The sequence below is a fragment of the Cherax quadricarinatus genome, chromosome 19 (assembly GCF_038502225.1).
Source record: "Cherax quadricarinatus isolate ZL_2023a chromosome 19, ASM3850222v1, whole genome shotgun sequence".
In the NCBI taxonomy this organism is placed as follows: Eukaryota; Metazoa; Arthropoda; class Malacostraca; order Decapoda; family Parastacidae; genus Cherax; species Cherax quadricarinatus.
The window spans coordinates 2,102,652-2,122,134 of record NC_091310.1 but is presented as its reverse complement, the minus strand read 5'-3'; the positions used below and the strand labels follow the sequence as shown (position 1 = coordinate 2,122,134).

At 37.9% G+C, this 19,483-nt stretch overlaps 1 protein-coding gene across 1 annotated transcript in view; it reads right to left on the bottom strand.

Moving 5' to 3' along the window:
* LOC138852968 (cell adhesion molecule Dscam1-like) overlaps window positions 1-19,483 on the bottom strand; it is a 454,532-nt gene that overhangs the window by 186,520 nt on the left and 248,529 nt on the right. Inside the window, exon 4 of the mRNA XM_070086852.1 lies at window positions 13,882-14,018. Within this exon, the coding sequence (XP_069942953.1) occupies window positions 13,882-14,018 (137 nt within the window). The remainder of the gene's footprint in view (window positions 1-13,881; window positions 14,019-19,483) is intronic.

Sequence of the window (19,483 nt, the reverse complement as noted above, 5' to 3'; positions counted from 1 at the left end):
GTACCTCCTCCTAATATCCAAACTACGAATTCTCTGCATTATATTCACACGACACATTGCCCTCAGACATGACATCTCCACTGCTTATATATATATATATATATGTGTGTGTGTGTGTGTGTGTGTGTGTGTGTGTGTAGTAAAATAAAGGTTGGATGTGAAAAGTGGATTATAGTAAGCGTATATGCACCTGGGGAAGAGAGAAGTGTAGAGGAGAGAGATTTCGGGAAATATTGAAAGAATGTGTGGGGAGTTTTGAACCAAGTGTGAGAGTAATGGTGGATGGGGACATCATTGTTAAAGTGGGTAAAAATGTTGTGGAGGGAGTAGTAGGTAAATTTGGGGTGCCAGGGGTAAAGGAAAATGGGGAGCCTTTAATTGAGCAATATGTAGAAAGAGGTTTGGTAATAAGTAATACATATTTTATGAAAAAGCTGATAAATAAATATACAAGGTATGATATAGCACGTAATGAAAGTAGTTTGTTAGATTATGTATTGGTGGATAAAAGGTTGATGGGTAGGCTTCAGGATGTACACGTTTATAGAGGGGCAGCGGATATAGCGAATCAATATTTAGTTGTAGCTACAGTTAGCGTAAGAGGTAGATGGGACAAGAGGAAAATGACAACAAGTAAGAGGGAGGTGAAAGTGTATAAACTAAGGGAGGAAGAAGTTCGGGTGAGATATAAGCAACTATTGGCAGAAAGGTGGACTGGTGCAAGTATGAGTAGTGGGGGAGTTGAAGAGGGTTGGAATAGTTTTAAAAATGCAGTAGTAGGATATGGAGCAGAAGTTTGCGGTTATAGGATGGTGGGTGCATGAAGTAAGAGGAGTGATTGGTGGAATGATGAAGTACAGGGTGTGATAAAATAAAAAAGGTAGCTTATGAGAGGTTTTTACAAAGCAGAAGTGTTATAAGAAGAGTAGAGTATATGGAGAGTAAAAGAAAGGTGAAGAGAGTGGTGAGATAGTGCAAAAGGAGAGCAGATAATGGAGTGGAAGAGGCACTGTCAAGAAAGCCTAGAGAACAAATAGATTTGTCAGTTAAAAATAGAGTTGGGGAGTTAGTATATGGGGAGAGGGAGGTGTTGGGTAAATGGCGAGAATATTTAGAGGAACTTTTAAATGTCGACGAAGAAAGGGAGGCGGTAATTTCATGCACTGACCAGGGAGGTATACCATCTTTTAAGAGTGAAGAAGAGCAGGATGAAAGTGTGGGGAAGGTACGTGAGGCATTACGTAGAATGAAAGGGGGTAAAGCAGCTGGAACTGACGGGATCATCACAGAAATGTTAAAAGCAGGGGATGATATAGTGTTAGAGTGATTGGTATTTTTGTTTAATAAATGTATGAAAGAGGAGAAGGTACCTAGGGATAGGCAGAGAGCATGTATAGTCCCTTTATATAAAGGGAAGGGGACAAAAGAGATTGCAAAAAATTATAGAGGAATAAGTTTACTGAGTATACCAGGAAAAGTGTACGGTAGGGTTATTGAAAGAATTAGAGGTAAGACAGAATGTAGGATTGCGGATGAGCAAGGAGGTATTAGAGTGGGTAGGGGATGTGTAGATCAAGTGTTTAAATTGAAGCATATATGTGAACCGTATTTAGATAAAGGTAGTGAAGTTTTTATTGCATTTATGAATTTAGAAGAGGCATATGAGAGAAGGATAGGGGAGCAATGTGGCAGATATTGCAAGTATATGGAATAGGTGGTAAGTTACTAAATGCTGTAAAGAGTTTTTATAAGGATAGTGAGGCTCAGGTTAGGGTGTGTAGAAGAGAGGGAGACTATTTTCCGGTAAAAGTAGGTCTTAGACAGGGATGTGTAATGTCACCATGGTTGTTTAATATATTTATATATGGGGTTGTAAAAGAAGTAAATGCTAGGGTGTTCGGGAGAGGGGTGGGATTAAATTATGGGGAATCAAATACAAAATGGGAATTGACACAATTTTTTGCTGATGATACTATGTTTGTGGGAGATTCAAAGGTTAGTGGACGAGTTTGGGAGTGTGTGTAAAGCTAGAAAGTTGAAAGTGAACATAGAAAAGAGTAAGGTAATGAGGGTATCAACTGATTTAGATAGAAATTGTATATCAAACTGGGGAGGAGGAGTATGGAAAAAGTGAATGTTTTCAGATATTTGGGAGATGACGTGTCAGCGGATGGATTTATGAAGGATGAGATTAATCATAGAATTGATGAAGGAGAAAAGGTTAGCGGAGCGTTGAGGTATATGGGGAGACAAAAAAGTTATCTATGGAGGAAAAGGAGGGAATGTATAAAAGTATAGTAGTACCAACACTCTAATATGGGTGTGAAGCTTGGGTTGTAAATATTATGCAGAAAATTCGGAGTGTGGAAATTAGGAGAAGGTGTGGAGTTAATAAAAGTATTAGTAAGAGGGCTGAAGAGGGTTTGTTGAGGTGGTTTGGTCATTTAGAGAGAAAGCATAAAAGTAGAATGACTTCAGAGCGTATAAATCTGTAGGGGAAGGAAGGCGGGGTAGGGGTCGTCCTCGAAAAGGTTGGAGGGATGGGGGTTAAGCAGGTTTTGTGGGCGAGGGGCGTGGACTTCCAGCAAGCGTGCATGAGCGTGTTAGTGAATGGAGACCAATGGTATTTAGGACCTGACGAGCTGTTGGAGTGTGAGCAGGGTAATATTTAGTGAAGGGATTCAGGGAAACCGGTTATTTTATATAACTGGACTTGAGTCCTGGAAATGGGAAGTACAATGCCTGCACTTTAAAAGAGGGGTTTGGGATATTGGTAATTTGGAGAGATATGTATAAGCTTCTAAACTGTTGTATTCTGAGCACCTCTGAAAAAAAAATAATGTGTGAGTGAGGTGAAAGTGTTGAATGATGATAAAAGTATTTTCTTTTTGGGGATTTTCTTTCTTTTTGGGTCACCCTGCCTCTGTGGGAGACGGCCAACTTGTTAAAATATACATATGTCGTGCCGAATATGTAAAACTGGTCAATTAATTTTGCTCCATATATATATATATATATATATATATATATATATATATATATATATATATATATATATATATATATATATATATATATATATATATATATATATATATAGGGAAGTACCACCTCTATAGCTGGAATGGGGACCCTCATCCTCAGAGAAGACAATAAACGTACCTCAGAGAAAACTCAAGGTTCTCCCCGGAGCTGTTTGAATATTTTCTTCTAATACCACCCCCTATATATTTTATATTCTATGTGAACATTTATTAATAAACAAAATACATTTACAGAAAAAAAAATAAACATGAATACAATGGCACAATGTATCAAAGATGATGAATTTCCTCCAGCTCCTCCGAGGCTGGACGTGAGCCAAGTATGCAGCAAGCATTTCCCCTCTGGATGGCGACGCTGAGGCGCTGGAACATGAAAGTGGCTGCCCTTGGGTCCCTGGTGGTGTCGATGAGTCTGGACCCCAATTCTTTAAGGAAACGTGTGGCATTTTTTCCCCATGATCCCAAGGTCTCTGATCCCACTGGGACAAATTGATACTGTTGGCTAATGTCCCTGTACTTGCTGATCTTGTACTCCTCCCTGTGGTCAGCAGCTCCTCCCTGTCGCCCCACACTGTGATGGATATAGGTGTCAGCCAGTGTGGACACACAGGTATAGTCCCATGCTAAGAGCTTGCCACTCTTCCAAGGATAGATGGTGATCCCGTCGGGGCGGTTTGCTGGGTTGTGGGTATTGTATATATATAAGTATATATATATATATATATATATATATATATATATATATATATATATATATATATATATATATATATATATATATATATATATATATATATATATATATATATATATATATATATATATATATATTTATATATATGTCGTGCCGAATAGGTAGAACTTGCGATCTTGGCTTAAATAGCAACGCTCATCTTGCGATATAGGACAAGTGAAAATTTGTGCATGCAATAATTTCGCCAAAATCATTATTAACCTAACGAAAAAAATATATTTGATTGTGTTTGTTTAGTATTAAATTACTGTAAACGTATTTAAAATACGTTTAGTTGGGTTAGGCTAAAATAAATTGCGCTTGTTGTAATAAGGTTAGGTAAGTTTTCTAAGTTCCTTTTGGTGCAAAATTAAAAATTTTTACTTTAATATTAATGAAAAAAATATATCTTTAAACGTATAAGAGAAAATTTTAGAAAGGACTTAATTTTAAATGAGTTCTTGCTAATTGACCAGTTTTACATATTCGGCGCGACATATATATATATATATATATATATATATATATATATATATATATATATATATATATATATATATATATATATATATATATATATATATATATATATATATGCAAAACAACCACTGTGAGGGAAATTATTTCCCAGTAAAAGTTGGCCTTAGACAAGGATGTGTGATGTCACCGTGGTTGTTTATTATATTTATAGATGGGGTTGTAAGAGAAGTAAATGCGAGGGTCTTGGCAAGAGGCGTGGAGTTAAAAGATAAAGAATCACACATAAAGTGGGATTTGTCACAGTTGCTCTTTGCTGATGACACTGTGCTCTTGGGAGATTCTGAAGAGAAGTTGCAGAGATTGGTGGATGAATTTGGTAGGGTGTGCAAAAGAAGAAAATTGAAAGTGAATATTGGAAAGAGTAAGGTTATGAGGATAACAAAAAGATTAGGTGATGAAAGATTCGATATCAGATTGGAGGGAGAGAGTATGGAGGAGGTGAATGTATTCAGATATTTGGGAGTGGACGTGTCAGCGGATGGGTCTATGAAAGATGAGGTGAATCATAGAATTGATGAGGGGAAAAGGGTGAGTGGTGCACTTCGGAGTCTGTGGAGACAAAGAACTTTGTCCTTGGAGGCAAAGAGGGGAATGTATGAGAGTATAGTTTTACCAACGCTCTTATATGGGTGTGAAGCATGGGTGATGAATGTTGCAGCGAGGAGAAGGCTGGAGGCAGTGGAGATGTCATGTCTGAGAGCAATGTGTGGTGTGAATATAATGCAGAGAATTCGTAGTTTGGAAGTTAGGAGGAGGTGCGGGATTACCAAAACTGTTGTCCAGAGGGCTGAGGAAGGGTTGTTGAGGTGGTTCGGACATGTGGAGAGAATGGAGCGAAACAGAGTGACTTCAAGAGTGTATCAGTCTGTAGTGGAAGGAAGGCGGAGTAGGGGTCGGCCTAGGAAAGGCTGGAGGGAGGGGGTAAAGGAGGTTTTCTGTGCGAGGGGCTTGGACTTCCAGCAGGCATGCGTGAGCGTGTTTGATAGGAGTGAATGGAGACAAATGGTTTTTAATACTTGACGTGCTTTTGGAGTGTGAGCAAAGTAACATTTATGAAGGGGTTCAGGGAAACCGGCAGGCCGGACTTGAGTCCTGGAGATGGGAAGTACAGTGCCTGCACTCTGAAGGAGGGGTGTTAATGTTGCAGTTTAAAAACTGTAGTGTAAAGCACCCTTCTGGCAAGAGTGATGGAGTGAATGATGGTGAAAGTTTTTCTTTTTCGGGCCACCCTGCCTTGGTGGGAATCGGCCAGTGTGATAATAAATATATATATATATATATATATATATATATATATATATATATATATATATATATATATATATATATATATATATATATATATATATATATATATATATATATATATATATATATATATATATATATATATATATATATATATATATATATATGTCGTGCCGAATATGTAAAACTGGTCAATTAGCAAGACTCATTTAAAATTAAATCCTTTCTGAAATTCTCTCTTATACATTTAAAGATATATTTTTTCATTAATGTTGATGTAAAAATTTATAACTTTGCACCAAAAGAATCTTAGAAAACTTACCTAACCTTATTATAACAAGATTAATTTATTTTAGCCTAACCCAACTAAATATATTTTAGATTTGTTTACAATAAATTAATACTAAACAAACACAGTGAAATATATTTTTTTCGTTAGGTTCAGAATGATTTTGGCGAAATTATTGCATACACAAATTTTCGCTTGTCATATATGGCAAGATGAGCGTTGCTATTTAAGCCAAGATCGCAAGTTCTGCCTATTCGGCACGACATATATATATATATATATATATATATATATATATATATATATATATATATATATATATATATATATATATATATATATATATATATATTATTGTAACATGAACGAGTAGTATTTAATAAATAACAATACTGCTACTAGCTGGGGGATCGAACTCGAGTTGTTTTAGCCCTTCTCATGGTGAGCAAAAATTCATGATGCTCTAACCAACTGGACCATACAATCTTACATGAATCACGCACCCTGCAGGGCTAGGTGTTGTACCGTGATCGGAGGACATATGATGGTGTGGGTGCGTCAGAGCTAATTTCATTCTACTCCCCAGTTTATATACTAGCCTCCACAAGCAGTATATATAGTATCGTAACCACGAACGAGTAGTATTTAATCAATAACAAAACCGCGACCAGCTCTGGGATCGAACCCAAGTTGTTTTAGCCCGCTTCATTGTGAGCGAAAATTCACGACGCTCTAACCCACAGGATCAATCAATACTATATACAGCTCGTGGAGGCTAGTACACCAAACGGGGAGTAGAATGAAATTAGATCAGAGGCACCCACACCATCGTATGTCCTCGGATTGTATGGTCCAGTGGGTTAGATCATCGAGAATTCTCGCTCACCAAGTGGCAAATGGTTCACAGTTCAGTAAGAAGGAAGATAAGGAGGGTTAGCAGAGAAGATGTGAAGGTAGGAAATCGATTCTCTGTTCTCCAAGACGAGTGCACTTCAGTGGTTAGTGAGGTTGAAGGTACCATTGATTCCCCTGCTAATCAAGGTAAGAATGTTTTAATAGTAGGAGACTCTCAGGTAAGATATATGGACCGTGCTTTTTGTAACAGAGACAGAAAGGTCAGACAGAAGTGTGTCTTCCTGTAGCTGGTGTTGGTGACATAGTCAGCAGGTTGGATAATATTATGTCAGGTAATGGGAACAAGCCCATCATCTGTCACAGTGCTGGGGGTAATGACACTGGAAAGGGCAGGAGAGAGGAGCTGCTGGATAAGTACAGGTCAGCCATAGAAGTAGTTAGGTCTAAGGGAGGGATCCAAGTCATATGTAGCATCTTGCCTAGAAAGGGAGTGGGCAATGAATGGATGTCTAGGGCAATTGGTATAAATTGCTGGCTAGACAGGTACTGCAAGGAACTTGCAATCCCATTCATTGATAACTGTGACCTATTCTTTGACAAACGTGATATGTATGCAAGGGATGGGGTTCATCTCTCTGGGGATGGAGTGGTTGCATTAGCCAATTCGATTGAGAGGGTAATTGATGACTTGTTAAGGAAATTAAACTGATAGATTATAGAGGTATGGGTGTTTGTGGGAAACAATCAGACTGCAGTATTAGGGTTAAAAACAGCAGTTATTACCGGGATACCTCAGGGATATGTTTAAAAGACAATATTCAAAATAAAGTTGCTAGTAATGGCAAATCAATTGATCAACAAACAAAGAGAAACAGTAGAGGGCAACGAGCGACTAGCTCCCTTAAGGTTTACTATATAAATAGTATGAGTTTAAGAAATAAGATGAGCTAAGATTACTTGCAAGTGTAGGTAATATAGATATTATTGGTATAACAGAGACCTGGTTCAACCTGAAAGATAGAGAAATACTTTCTGAATGCAACATACAGGGTTATAAACTATTCCACACTGATAGGGTCAACTGGAAGGGTGGTGGAGTGACGATGTAGTCAGAGAAAATTTAAATTGTCTTGGACATGATATAAGATTAGAAACAGAATCTGTTTGGCTACAGTTTCTCGAGGGTCGTGACAAATTAATTTTGGGTGTGATTTTTAGGCCCACAAATCTTGATAGGGAGTGCAGTAAGCTGTTATGGGACGAAATTCATAAGGCATCTAGATATAAAAATGTTGTGATAATGGGAGATTTTAACTTTAGACAAATTGATTGGAACAATATGACAGGAAATCTTGAGTCTAGTGACTTTCTTGATACGGTTCAGGATTGCTTTTTAGAACAGTTTGTGACAGAACCAACTAGAGGAAACAATCTGCTTGACTTGGTTCTTGCCAACAAAGATTCACTAATTAATAATCTTGAGCTTGGGAAAAGTGATCGCAAATCACTTTCAATATATTATGGAATTACCAAGATAACTGCAATCAAATGTCTGTCCCAGATTTTCGCTTGGCCGACTTCATGGGATCGAAAAATTACCTGGGTGGGCTAAATTGGGATGTCCTGACTATGGATCAGGTAGGTGATCTTGGTTGCCAATATGACGTTTTTCAGAGCATAGTTCTAGCTGCCCAGACAACGTTTGTTCCGAGTAGGGAAATTAGATATAACAAAAATGATCCCAAATGGATGAACAATAGATTAAAACATCCCATTGATCATAAAAGAGGCATATATAAGCGTATCAAAAGAGGGGATGGGCAGTTAAGAAATCAATATATTTAATTAAAGAGAGAAATAAAGAAAGGAATAAGAAAATCAAAAAGGGATTATGAAGCTAAGGTCGCAAGGGATTCAAAGACTAACCCAAAAGGGTTCTTTCAGGTATACAGAAGTAATATTAGGGAAAAGACTGGCCCACTTAAGAGTAACTCTGGGCAGATCACTGACAGTGATAAGGATATGTGTGAAACCATACCCCCAGCCGGGATTGAACCCGCGGTCATAGAGTCTCAGATAGTTCCTGACTATGGAACCGAACTTCTCCAGGCTGAGGGACTGACAACCTCAAATTCTACGACTTCAAGGGTGATGGACTGATTACATCGTCTTCACATCTCTACTGTTGCTGCTGTCTTTCTGTATTCGACTGAGGAAGCCTACTGTGTAGGCGAAACGTTTCGAAATGAAGTTGCCTAGCTGTTGCCTATGTGTCTTACCTACCAACCTGTCGGTATTGTATACCATTTTGATTTTCAAGCCTTACCTACATAGTGGGAAAATTTATGGAATCAATAATTGCCGAAGCAATTCGTAGCCATTTTGATAGGCACAGATGGATTAATGAATCTCAACATGGTTTTACAAAGGGGCGTTCCTGTCTTACGAATTTACTAACATTTTTCACTAAGGTGTTTGAGGAGGTAGATCATGGTAATGAATATGTTATAGTGTATATGGACTCCAGTAAGCCTCTCGATAGAGTAACACATCAGAGGCTATTGAGGAAACTTAAGGCACACGGAATAGGAGTAGAAATTTTTTCCTAGGTAGAGGCATGGCTGACAAATAGACAGCAGAAAGTTTGCATAAATGGGGAGAAATCAGAATGGGGGCACGTCACAAGCGGTGTTCCTCAGGGGTCAGTGTTGGGCCCGTTGTTGTTCACAATTTACATAAACGACATAGATGAGGGAATAAATAGTGACATAAGCAAATTTGCTGATGACACCAAAATAGGCCGTCCAGTTCATTCTAATGAGGACACTAGAGCACTCCAGGATGATTTGAATAGACTGATGCAATGGTCGGAGAAGTGACAGATGCAGTTTAATATAGACAAATGCAAAGTTCTAAATGTTGGACAGGAAAATAACCATGCGACATATAAACTAAATAATGTAGATCATAATACGTACTACTGATTGCAAAAAGGATTTAGGAGTTCTGGTTAGCAGTAATCTAAAACCAAGACAACAGTGCATTAGTGTTTGCAGTAAAGCTAACAGAATTCTTTGCTTCATATCTAGAAGTATAAATAATAGAAGTCCTCAGGTTGTTCTTCAACTCTATATATCCTTGGTTAGGCCTCATTTGGACTATGCTGCTCAGTTCTGGTCACCGTATTACAGAATGGATATAAATGCACTGGAAAATTACAGAGTAGGATGACTAACATGATCCCATGTATCAGAAATCTTCGCTATGAGGATAGACTGGGGGCCCTGAATCTGCACCTTCTCAAAATGTCGTAGAATTAGGGGGGATATGATCGAGGTGTATAAATGGAAAACAGGAATAAATAAAAGGGATGTAAATAGCGTCCTGAAAATTTCCAGCCAAGACAGAACTCGCAGCAATGGTTTCAAGTTGGAAAAATTCAGATTCAGGAAGGATATAGGAAAGCACTGGTTTGATAATAGAGTTGTGGATGAGTGGAACAAACTCCCGAGTACAGTTATTCAGGCTAAACCGTTGTGTAGTTTTAAAAATAGGTTAGATAAATACATGAGTGGGTGTGGGTGGGTGTGAGTTGGGCCGGACTAGCTTGTGCTGCTGGGTCTGGTGCCGTGCTCCTTCCTTGAGTGGGGATGACCAGACTGGGTGGGCCATTGGGCTTATCCGGGGGGGGGGACATGGACCTGCTCCGCATGGGTCAGTAGGCCTGTTGCAGTGTTCCTTCTTATGTTCTTATGAGGCCGACTAAAACAACATGGGTTCAATTCACCGGTTAGTTACAGTGTTGTTATTAACGTTTATTGTCTTCTCTGAGGATGAGGGTCCCCAGTAAAGTTCTGGAGGTGGTACCTCCTTATATTTTATTGTATTATATATATATATATATATATATATATATATATATATATATATATATATATATATATATATATATATATATATATATATATATATATATATATATATATATATATATATATATATATATATATATATAAAGACTTAGAGGAAGAATATTTAGATTTCTTCCTGAAGCCATTTGAATGTTCCACTTCCCCTACCTCCCCATCTTTTCCTTTTCACCAGTAAGTACATATTATTACAAAATATGGTACAAACTATTTAAAAGGTACATTGGTGGTATAAAGATGGCATACAGTATATGAGGTCAGTACACTGAGGTCAGTGGTCACGTGTGGTCATACCTGTCCTAAGCTGTCTGGGATTAGCGTGAAGTGTCACCTAGCACCATGGCTTGTTTTAGTGTTTTAGAATCTAACGGTAAAGTGTTGGAGAAGGAGATTTTACTTAGGAGGAAAATAGGAGGCTGAAGCTTCGTCTAGTTGGGTTTGGGAGGGAGTGTGAGATGGTTGTAGCTGGTGAGAAGGAAGAAAAAAGGTACCAGCAGTGATTTCAAGAGTGGCAACCACTTTAAGTGGCAAGTAGTTCACAGTTCAGGAAGAAGGATGATAGGGATGGTTAATAGAGAAGATTTGAAGGTAGGATATCGATTCTCTGTCCTCCAGGACTAGTGTACTTCAGTGGGGATTACCAATACACCCCTGGCTGTCTTCAAGAAGGCACTGGACAGGCCCTTAAAGTCAGTACCTGACCAACCAGGCTGTGGTTCGTACATCAGCTTGTGTGTGTTTACGAGATTATTTGGTAGTGCTTGCAGAGCGAGGTTCAATGATAAAGGCTTCGGAGGCTTCTTACTTTATTTGCAAAGTCGTGGTTGGTACACAGGCTTGTGTGTTTGTGCGGCAAAGCAGTAAGAACATAAGAACATAAGAACGAAGGAACACTGGAGAAGGCCTACTGGCCCATGCGAGGCAGGTCCAAGTCTCCTACCGGCTTAAGCCAATGCACCCAACCTAGTCAGGTCAGGTCACATTGACTTATGGGAGGAACACGGCAACCGACCTGGTAGCACAAGCTATCAGGTCTAACTCACACCCACCCACATCTACTCATGTATTTATCCAACCTATTTTTAAAGCTACACAACGTTCTGGCCTCTATAACGGTACTTGGGAGTTTGTTCCACTCATCCACAACTCTATTACCAAACCAGTACTTTCCTATATCCTTCCTGAATCTGAATTTTTCCAACTTAAAACCATTGCTGCGAGTCCTGTCTAGGCTAGATATTTTCAGCACACTATTTACATCCCCTTTATTTATTCCTGTCTTCCATTTATACACCTCAATCATATCCCCCCTAATTCTACGTCTTTCTAGAGAGTGCAGTTTCAGGGCCCTTAGTCTATCCTCATAGGGAAGGTCTCTGATACATGGGATCAACTTTGTCATCCTCCTTTGTACATTTTCCAGAGAATTTATATCCATTCTGTAATACGGTGACCAAAACTGTGCAGCATAATCTAAATGAGGCCTAACCAAGGATGTATAGAGTTGAAGAACAACCTGAGGACTCCTATTATTTATGCATCTTGATATGAAGCCAAGGATTCTATTAGCTTTATTGCGAACACTTATGCCTGGTTGATCAGACCTTGATCCACCATGAGACCTGCAGTTGCCAGAGCCTCTACCCCAGACCTAGATAAGTGAACCCCATCCCTGGCATACATGTTATTTCTGCCACAGAAGAGGTCCCAGTTGTCAATGAATGTTACCGCATTTCCCCCTAAGGTATTTATCCAGCCAACAATTGACACCAATTGCCCTGGACAACAATTCATTTCCAACTCTTCTCTTGGCAAAATACTACACATGACAGGGTTCCCACCCTTCTTCCTAATTATTTCTGTTGTTGACCTATACCTGCTAATCAGGTCCTCACTACTACATCTGCCAACATCGTTGCCTCTTGCACTGAGGCAGATAATAGGATTGCTCCCATTACCTTTCATGATGTCGTCCAGACGGTTAACAATATCCTCCATCGCAGCTCCAGGAAAACATACCCCCTGCCTCCTCTTCCTGTCCCTAAGACAAAAGGCCCTATCCATAAACTTAACCTGACTGTCTCCAACTAAAACCTTCACTTGTGGAATTCGTCGTGACGTTCTCGATGGTCTTCGTTGGGATTTCAAGGGATGTCTCAGTCACGTCTGCCAATGCTTCCTTGTTGCTCGTTATGACATTCCCAGTAGAACATCCACATTCGTCAGGTAGCACCGAAAATGGGTTGGAAGTTTCCACAGTCGTCTTCTGGTTCTTCGTTGTTTCTGCCTCTCCAGCAGTCTTCTTGATCCTCAGCTTGGTTCCATGTTGCCCGGCCACTGACCAGGTTCCCCTCTTAACCTGAGAACTCACAACAGGAGGATTACTACGAATTCTCTTTTTCTCCTCCGTTAATCGCCGTATCTCCAGTTTAGCAACCCTAAGTTCCTCTTTCAGCTCTGGTAGAGTTGCTCAAGAGAGGACATCTTGGTTCAGATTCACAGAGAACACACAGACAAGTCTTCACAGAGCTAAATACAGGTCACCACTTTGGAGGAAAAGTATTTGAGTTGGTCAGTCCCTCAGCCTAGGGAAGAGTTCAGCTCCATGAAGCTCAACTCTTTCTCATGTGTTTCAATCTTCAACTTGTCGGTATTGTATCCCATTTCCAGCACGACCATTTTTAACTGGTGTCTCTCCCTTGCTCTCTCTCCTCTGCTAATTATTGTCATTATTCCTGATTAGTACTTTCTACCATTAGCTATCATAACACTTTTCTAAAATACATTATATTCCCTTACTATAGTAAACGAAATGAAGGAGTTGTATGAAAACTAGTTATACAAATCTAATTTTTAATTATGACAGCCTGAAAAAGTGATATTCTACCACAGAACATATCAAACCTCACCTTTATCTAAAGCTATCTTCAATCTAACAATATCCGCAACATTCAGCTGACGTTCAGGTACCTAGGTAAGTAGGAGTAACATGTGTAATAGGATATGCTCATTCCCGGTACACACACAGGAAAGAACTCTTGTCCTTTGAGTAAAGACAAATGGGCTACTTCTGAGTTGTGAGTCATCTCAAATACGATATGAATAATATCATAAAAATAATTGAGATGCGTAACGTGTGAAGGACGCTTCCGGGGGTTACTGCCCCCCCCCCCGAGACGCAGGCTCAGACAATATAGCAATATAAAATAAGTATTCTGATTGCTTGGGTGTTTTGCAACTTACCAGTGGTGAGAGTGGTAGCCCTGCTGATGACGGTGCCTGTGGGGTTGGTAGCCTTGCAGCGGTAGGTGGATCGAATGACGTGACCTCTGCCAGGAGTAGCTGGGGCAATCCACAACGACCCGTTGGGCAACACCTCTCTGAAACACAAGCCAAGGTTTATCAAACACAACACATAGGCGGCACAACAGCTGAGCAACACCTCCCTCAAACATAATACTTTATTTGTTAACTACTACACAAAGAGCGTAAAACATATCCATGGAATACTTTTAAACTTAGGTTGGCTTGAAAATGAACCAGTCGTCACTAAGTTCACATAAGACGCAGCAACCTGTTGTCGACAAGTTCCCATTCTTTTATGTACAATTCAAACATTTTAATCTCATTTATCTAATTACCCAAATGGTTCTTGTAGATACTTAGCATCATTATTGAAATGCTTCGTATCATTAAGGATTACATTTGGAAAAACGTATGTCTATAATTGTTCAGTTTCGACTATGTAGATATTTTCTTCTTAATTTAGTTTTTTTAAGTAACTCATAAACACAAACTGAAATTAAAAAAAAATTAGGCATTTCTGTTTGCTGTCATGTTTGTTAATGTCATCCCATCGTCTCCTGAGCCAATTTTAACTGAACGATGATCAAGAGAACACAGCATAGATCATGTGGAGATTCAATTAAGTTTCTAACAACGATTGTGAAGGTCTTAAGGCTTGGTAATGCTGTATCGTAGCTTTAGTTTGCTGTCAGAGGCATCAGAAGTCACAGCTTCCTTGCTGAGAATAATCTTATTTTCCAGTCAGCGCAATTAAACGAAAGAGGGAGATGAACAAATTTTTGCTGCTGAATTAGATTTTCCTGGAGATCGATTAGTTCCTCGTAAAACTATGGATGAAATCATTAAATTCTGTTACGTCCAAATGATTGGCTTCCTGTGCCATCCCTGACATATCGACATATTCCTACACGAACCATTTTTATGGGTTCTAGAAAAATATTTTTGGAATGGGCAGAAACCTTCCACTTTCGGAAAGTTCCTGGTTTTCACTTGGCCGTTTTTTTAACTCGGGAGTTTAAATTTTTTGTTTGAAGAGTGATTTCCCACTAAAATCAACACGGCTTAGGTTGAGTTTCTGCATGTCAATGATTAGTTCGTACAAGAGATTGACGAAGTAATTTAAAAAAAAAAAATGACTGATTCGCCAGCTAAACTTTCAACCTTGATGCAATCGGGAAAGACATGCTTTTTCTCAAGAATATAAATTTCGATTTCAATTCTTCGTTCTAAAACTCTTCCAATGATCTTTTTTCATAAAAGGCAGTGAAGTGACAATGACAGAACCGTTCAGAATGCTGAAATTCAGTTTTGTCACATCTTTTCAAACATACATGAGCTCTGGCTTCATGCATCGTATAAGATCCCAATTTGGATGGTATACATGAAAGCTGAATTTCTTGGGGGGCTCAGTGTACCCAGTCAGGAAATAAGACAACCCTGCAAATAGGCTAAATCTACTACAGACATCCAGCCAATAATTTCATTAGAATGCACGGTTTGTTAATTAGTCTGAAAATGCCCTAGATTGTTCTCGTATTTTAGAGTGAATTACAGAAGGGAAATTCTTGAACACTGTCATTGTGTCACCTGTATAATTCGAAAACAGTCAGCTGAAGTTCATAAAAAAATATTAACACACACAATGATGATACACTGCAATCTGGATCAGTCTGAACAAAATCCAAGTATTATCATACATGAAATCAACTCCAATTTGAAACCCTCGTTGAAGAGTGGTAACATTTCAAATTTTTTTCGCTAATTCCTATTGACAAACAACTTTTATTGAATAAATGACAGCATAAACTGATAGGAAGTAAAAATGAAAGTTCAGTCCCAGTTTTGTCTTAGACAAGAGAAGTCACAAGTGAGAAAACTATTGCGTTTATATATATATATATATATATATATATATATATATATATATATAAATATATATATATATATATATATATATATATATATATATATATATATATATATATATATATATATATATATATATATATATATATGTCGTGCCGAATATGTTGGATAAGTACATGAGTGGGAGGGGTTGGATTTGAGTGGGACTTTCACATCAGAGCTTATTTCTTGGGTGGCATTGAAAATTGGGTTGGGCAAATGTTTTGTTAGTGGGATGAATTGTAAAGGACCTGCCTAGTATGGGCCAGCAGGCCTCCTGCAGTGTTCCTCCTTTCTTATGTTCTTATGTTAACTCATTTAAAATTAAGTCCTTTCTGAAATTTTCTCTTATACATTTAAAGATATGTTTTTTTCATTAAAGTTAATGTAAAAATTTATAATTTTGCACCAAAAGAATTTTAGAAAACTTACCTAACCTTATTATAACAAGAACTATTTATTTTAGCTTAACCCAACTACAAATATTTTAGATTTGTTTACAATAATTTAATTCTAAACAAACACAGTGAAATATATTTTTTTTTCGTTAGGTTCAGAATGATTTTGGCGAAATTATTGCATATACAAATTTTCACTTGTAATATATGGCATGATGAGCGTTGCTATTTAAGCCAAGATCGCAAGTTTTGCCTATTCGGCACGACATATATATATATATATATATATATATATATATATATATATATATATATATATATATATATATATATATATATATATATATATATATATATATATATATATGTCGTGCCGAATAGGCAGAAATTGCGATCTTGGCTTAAATAGCAACGCTCATCTTGCCATATAGGACAAGTGAAAATTTGTGTATGCAATAATTTTGCCAAAATCATTCTGAACCTAACGAAAAAAATATATTTCACTGTGTTTGTTTAGTATTAAATTACTGCAGACAAATCTAAAATATATTTAGTTGGGTTAGGCTAAAATAAATTGCGCTTGTTATAATAAGGTTAGGTAAGTTTTCTAAGTTCCTTTTGGTGCAAAATTATAATTTTTTACATCAACATTAATGAAAAAAATATATCTTTAAACGTATAAGAGAAAATTTTAGAAAGGACTTAATTTTAAATGAGTTCTTGCTAATTGACCAGTTTTACATATTCGGCACGACATATATATATATACATATATATATATATATATACATTATATATATATATACATATATATATATATATACATATATATATATATATATATATACATATATATAGGTAGTAGGTTGGTAGACAGCAACCACCCAGGGAAGTACTACCGTCCTGCCAGATGACTGTGAAACAAAACCTGTAACTGTTTTGCATGATGGTAGGATTGCTGGTTTCTTTTTCTGTCTCATAAACACGCTAGATAACAGGGATATCTTGCTACTCCTACTTACACTTTGGTCACACTTCACAGACACGCACATGCATATATATATATACATACATCTAGGTTTTTCTCCTTTTTCTAAATAGCTCTTGTTCTTTTTTATTTCTTCTATTGTCCATGGGGAAGTGGAAAAGAATCTTTCCTCCGTAAGCCATGCGTGTCGTATGAGGCGACTAAAATGCCGGGAGCAATGGGCTAGTAACCCCTTCTCCTGTATACATTTACTAAAAAAGAGAAGAAGAAAAACTTTATAAAACTGGGATGCTTAAATGTGAGTGAATGTAGTGCAGATGACAAGAAACAGATGATTGCTGATGTTATGAATGAAAAGAAGTTGGATGTCCTGGCTCTAAGCGAAACAAAGCTGAAGGGGGTAGGAGAGTTTCAGTGGGGGGAAATAAATGGGATTAAATCTGGAGTATCTGAGAGAGTTAGAGCAAAGGAAGGGGTAGCAGTAATGTTAAATGATCAGTTATGGAAGGAGAAAAGAGAATATGAATGTGTAAATTCAAGAATTATGTGGATTAAAGTAAAGGTTGGATGCGAGAAGTGGGTCATAATAAGCGTGTATGCACCTGGAGAAGAGAGGAATGCAGAGGAGAGAGAGAGATTTTGGGAGATGTTAAGTGAATGTATAAGAGCCTTTGAACCAAGTGAGAGAGTAATTGTGGTAGGGGACCTGAATGCTAAAGTAGGAGAAACTTTTAGAGAGGGTGTGGTAGGTAAGTTTGGGGTGCCAGGTGTAAATGATAATGGGAGCCCTTTGATTGAACTTTGTATAGAAAGGGGTTTAGTTATAGGTAATACATATTTTAAGAAAAAGAGGATAAATAAGTATACAAGATATGATGTAGGGCGAAATGACAGTAGTTTGTTGGATTATGTATTGGTAGATAAAAGACTGTTGAGTAGACTTCAGGATGTACATGTTTATAGAGGGGCCACAGATATATCAGATCACTTTCTAGTTGTAGCTACACTGAGAGTAAAAGGTAGATGGGATACAAGGAGAATAGAAGCATCAGGGAAGAGAGAGGTGAAGGTTTATAAACTAAAAGAGGAGGCAGTTAGGGTAAGATATAAACAGCTATTGGAGGATAGATGGGCTAATGAGAGCATAGGCAATGGGGTCGAAGAGGTATGGGGTAGGTTTAAAAATGTAGTGTTAGAGTGTTCAGCAGAAGTTTGTGGTTACAGGAAAGTGGGTGCAGGAGGGAAGAGGAGCGATTGGTGGAATGATGATGTAAAGAGAGTAGTAAGGGAGAAAAAGTTAGCATATGAGAAGTTTTTACAAAGTAGAAGTGATGCAAGGAGGGAAGAGTATATGGAGAAAAAGAGAGAGGTTAAGAGAGTGGTGAAGCAATGTAAAAAGAGAGCAAATGAGAGAGTGGGTGAGATGTTATCAACAAATTTTGTTGAAAATAAGAAAAAGTTTTGGAGTGAGATTAACAAGTTAAGAAAGCCTAGAGAACAAATGGATTTGTCAGTTAAAAATAGGAGAGGAGAGTTATTAAATGGAGAGTTAGAGGTATTGGGAAGATGGAGGGAATATTTTGAGGAATTGTTAAATGTTGATGAAGATAGGGAAGCTGTGATTTCGTGTATAGGGCAAGGAGAAATAACATCTTATAGGAGTGAGAAAGAGCCAGTTGTGAGTGTGGGGGAAGTTCGTGAGGCAGTAGGTAAAATGAAAGGGGGTAAGGCAGCCGGGATTGATGGGATAAAGATAGAAATGTTAAAAGCAGGTGGGGATATAGTTTTGGAGTGGTTGGTGCAATTATTTAATAAATGTATGGAAGAGGGTAAGGTACCTAGGGATTGGCAGAGAGCATGCATAGTTCCTTTGTATAAAGGCAAAGGGGATAAAAGAGAGTACAAAAATTATAGGGGGATAAGTCTGTTGAGTGTACCTGGTAAAGTGTATGGTAGAGTTATAATTGAAAGAATTAAGAGTAAGACGGAGAATAGGATAGCAGATGAACAAGGAGGCTTTAGGAAAGGTAGGGGGTGTGTGGACCAGGTGTTTACAGTGAAACATATAAGTGAACAGTATTTAGATAAGGCTAAAGAGGTCTTTGTGGCATTTATGGATTTGGAAAAGGCGTATGACAGGGTGGATAGGGGGGCAATGTGGCAGATGTTGCAAGTGTATGGTGTAGGAGGTAGGTTACTGAAAGCAGTGAAGAGTTTTTACGAGGATAGTGAGGCTCAAGTTAGAGTA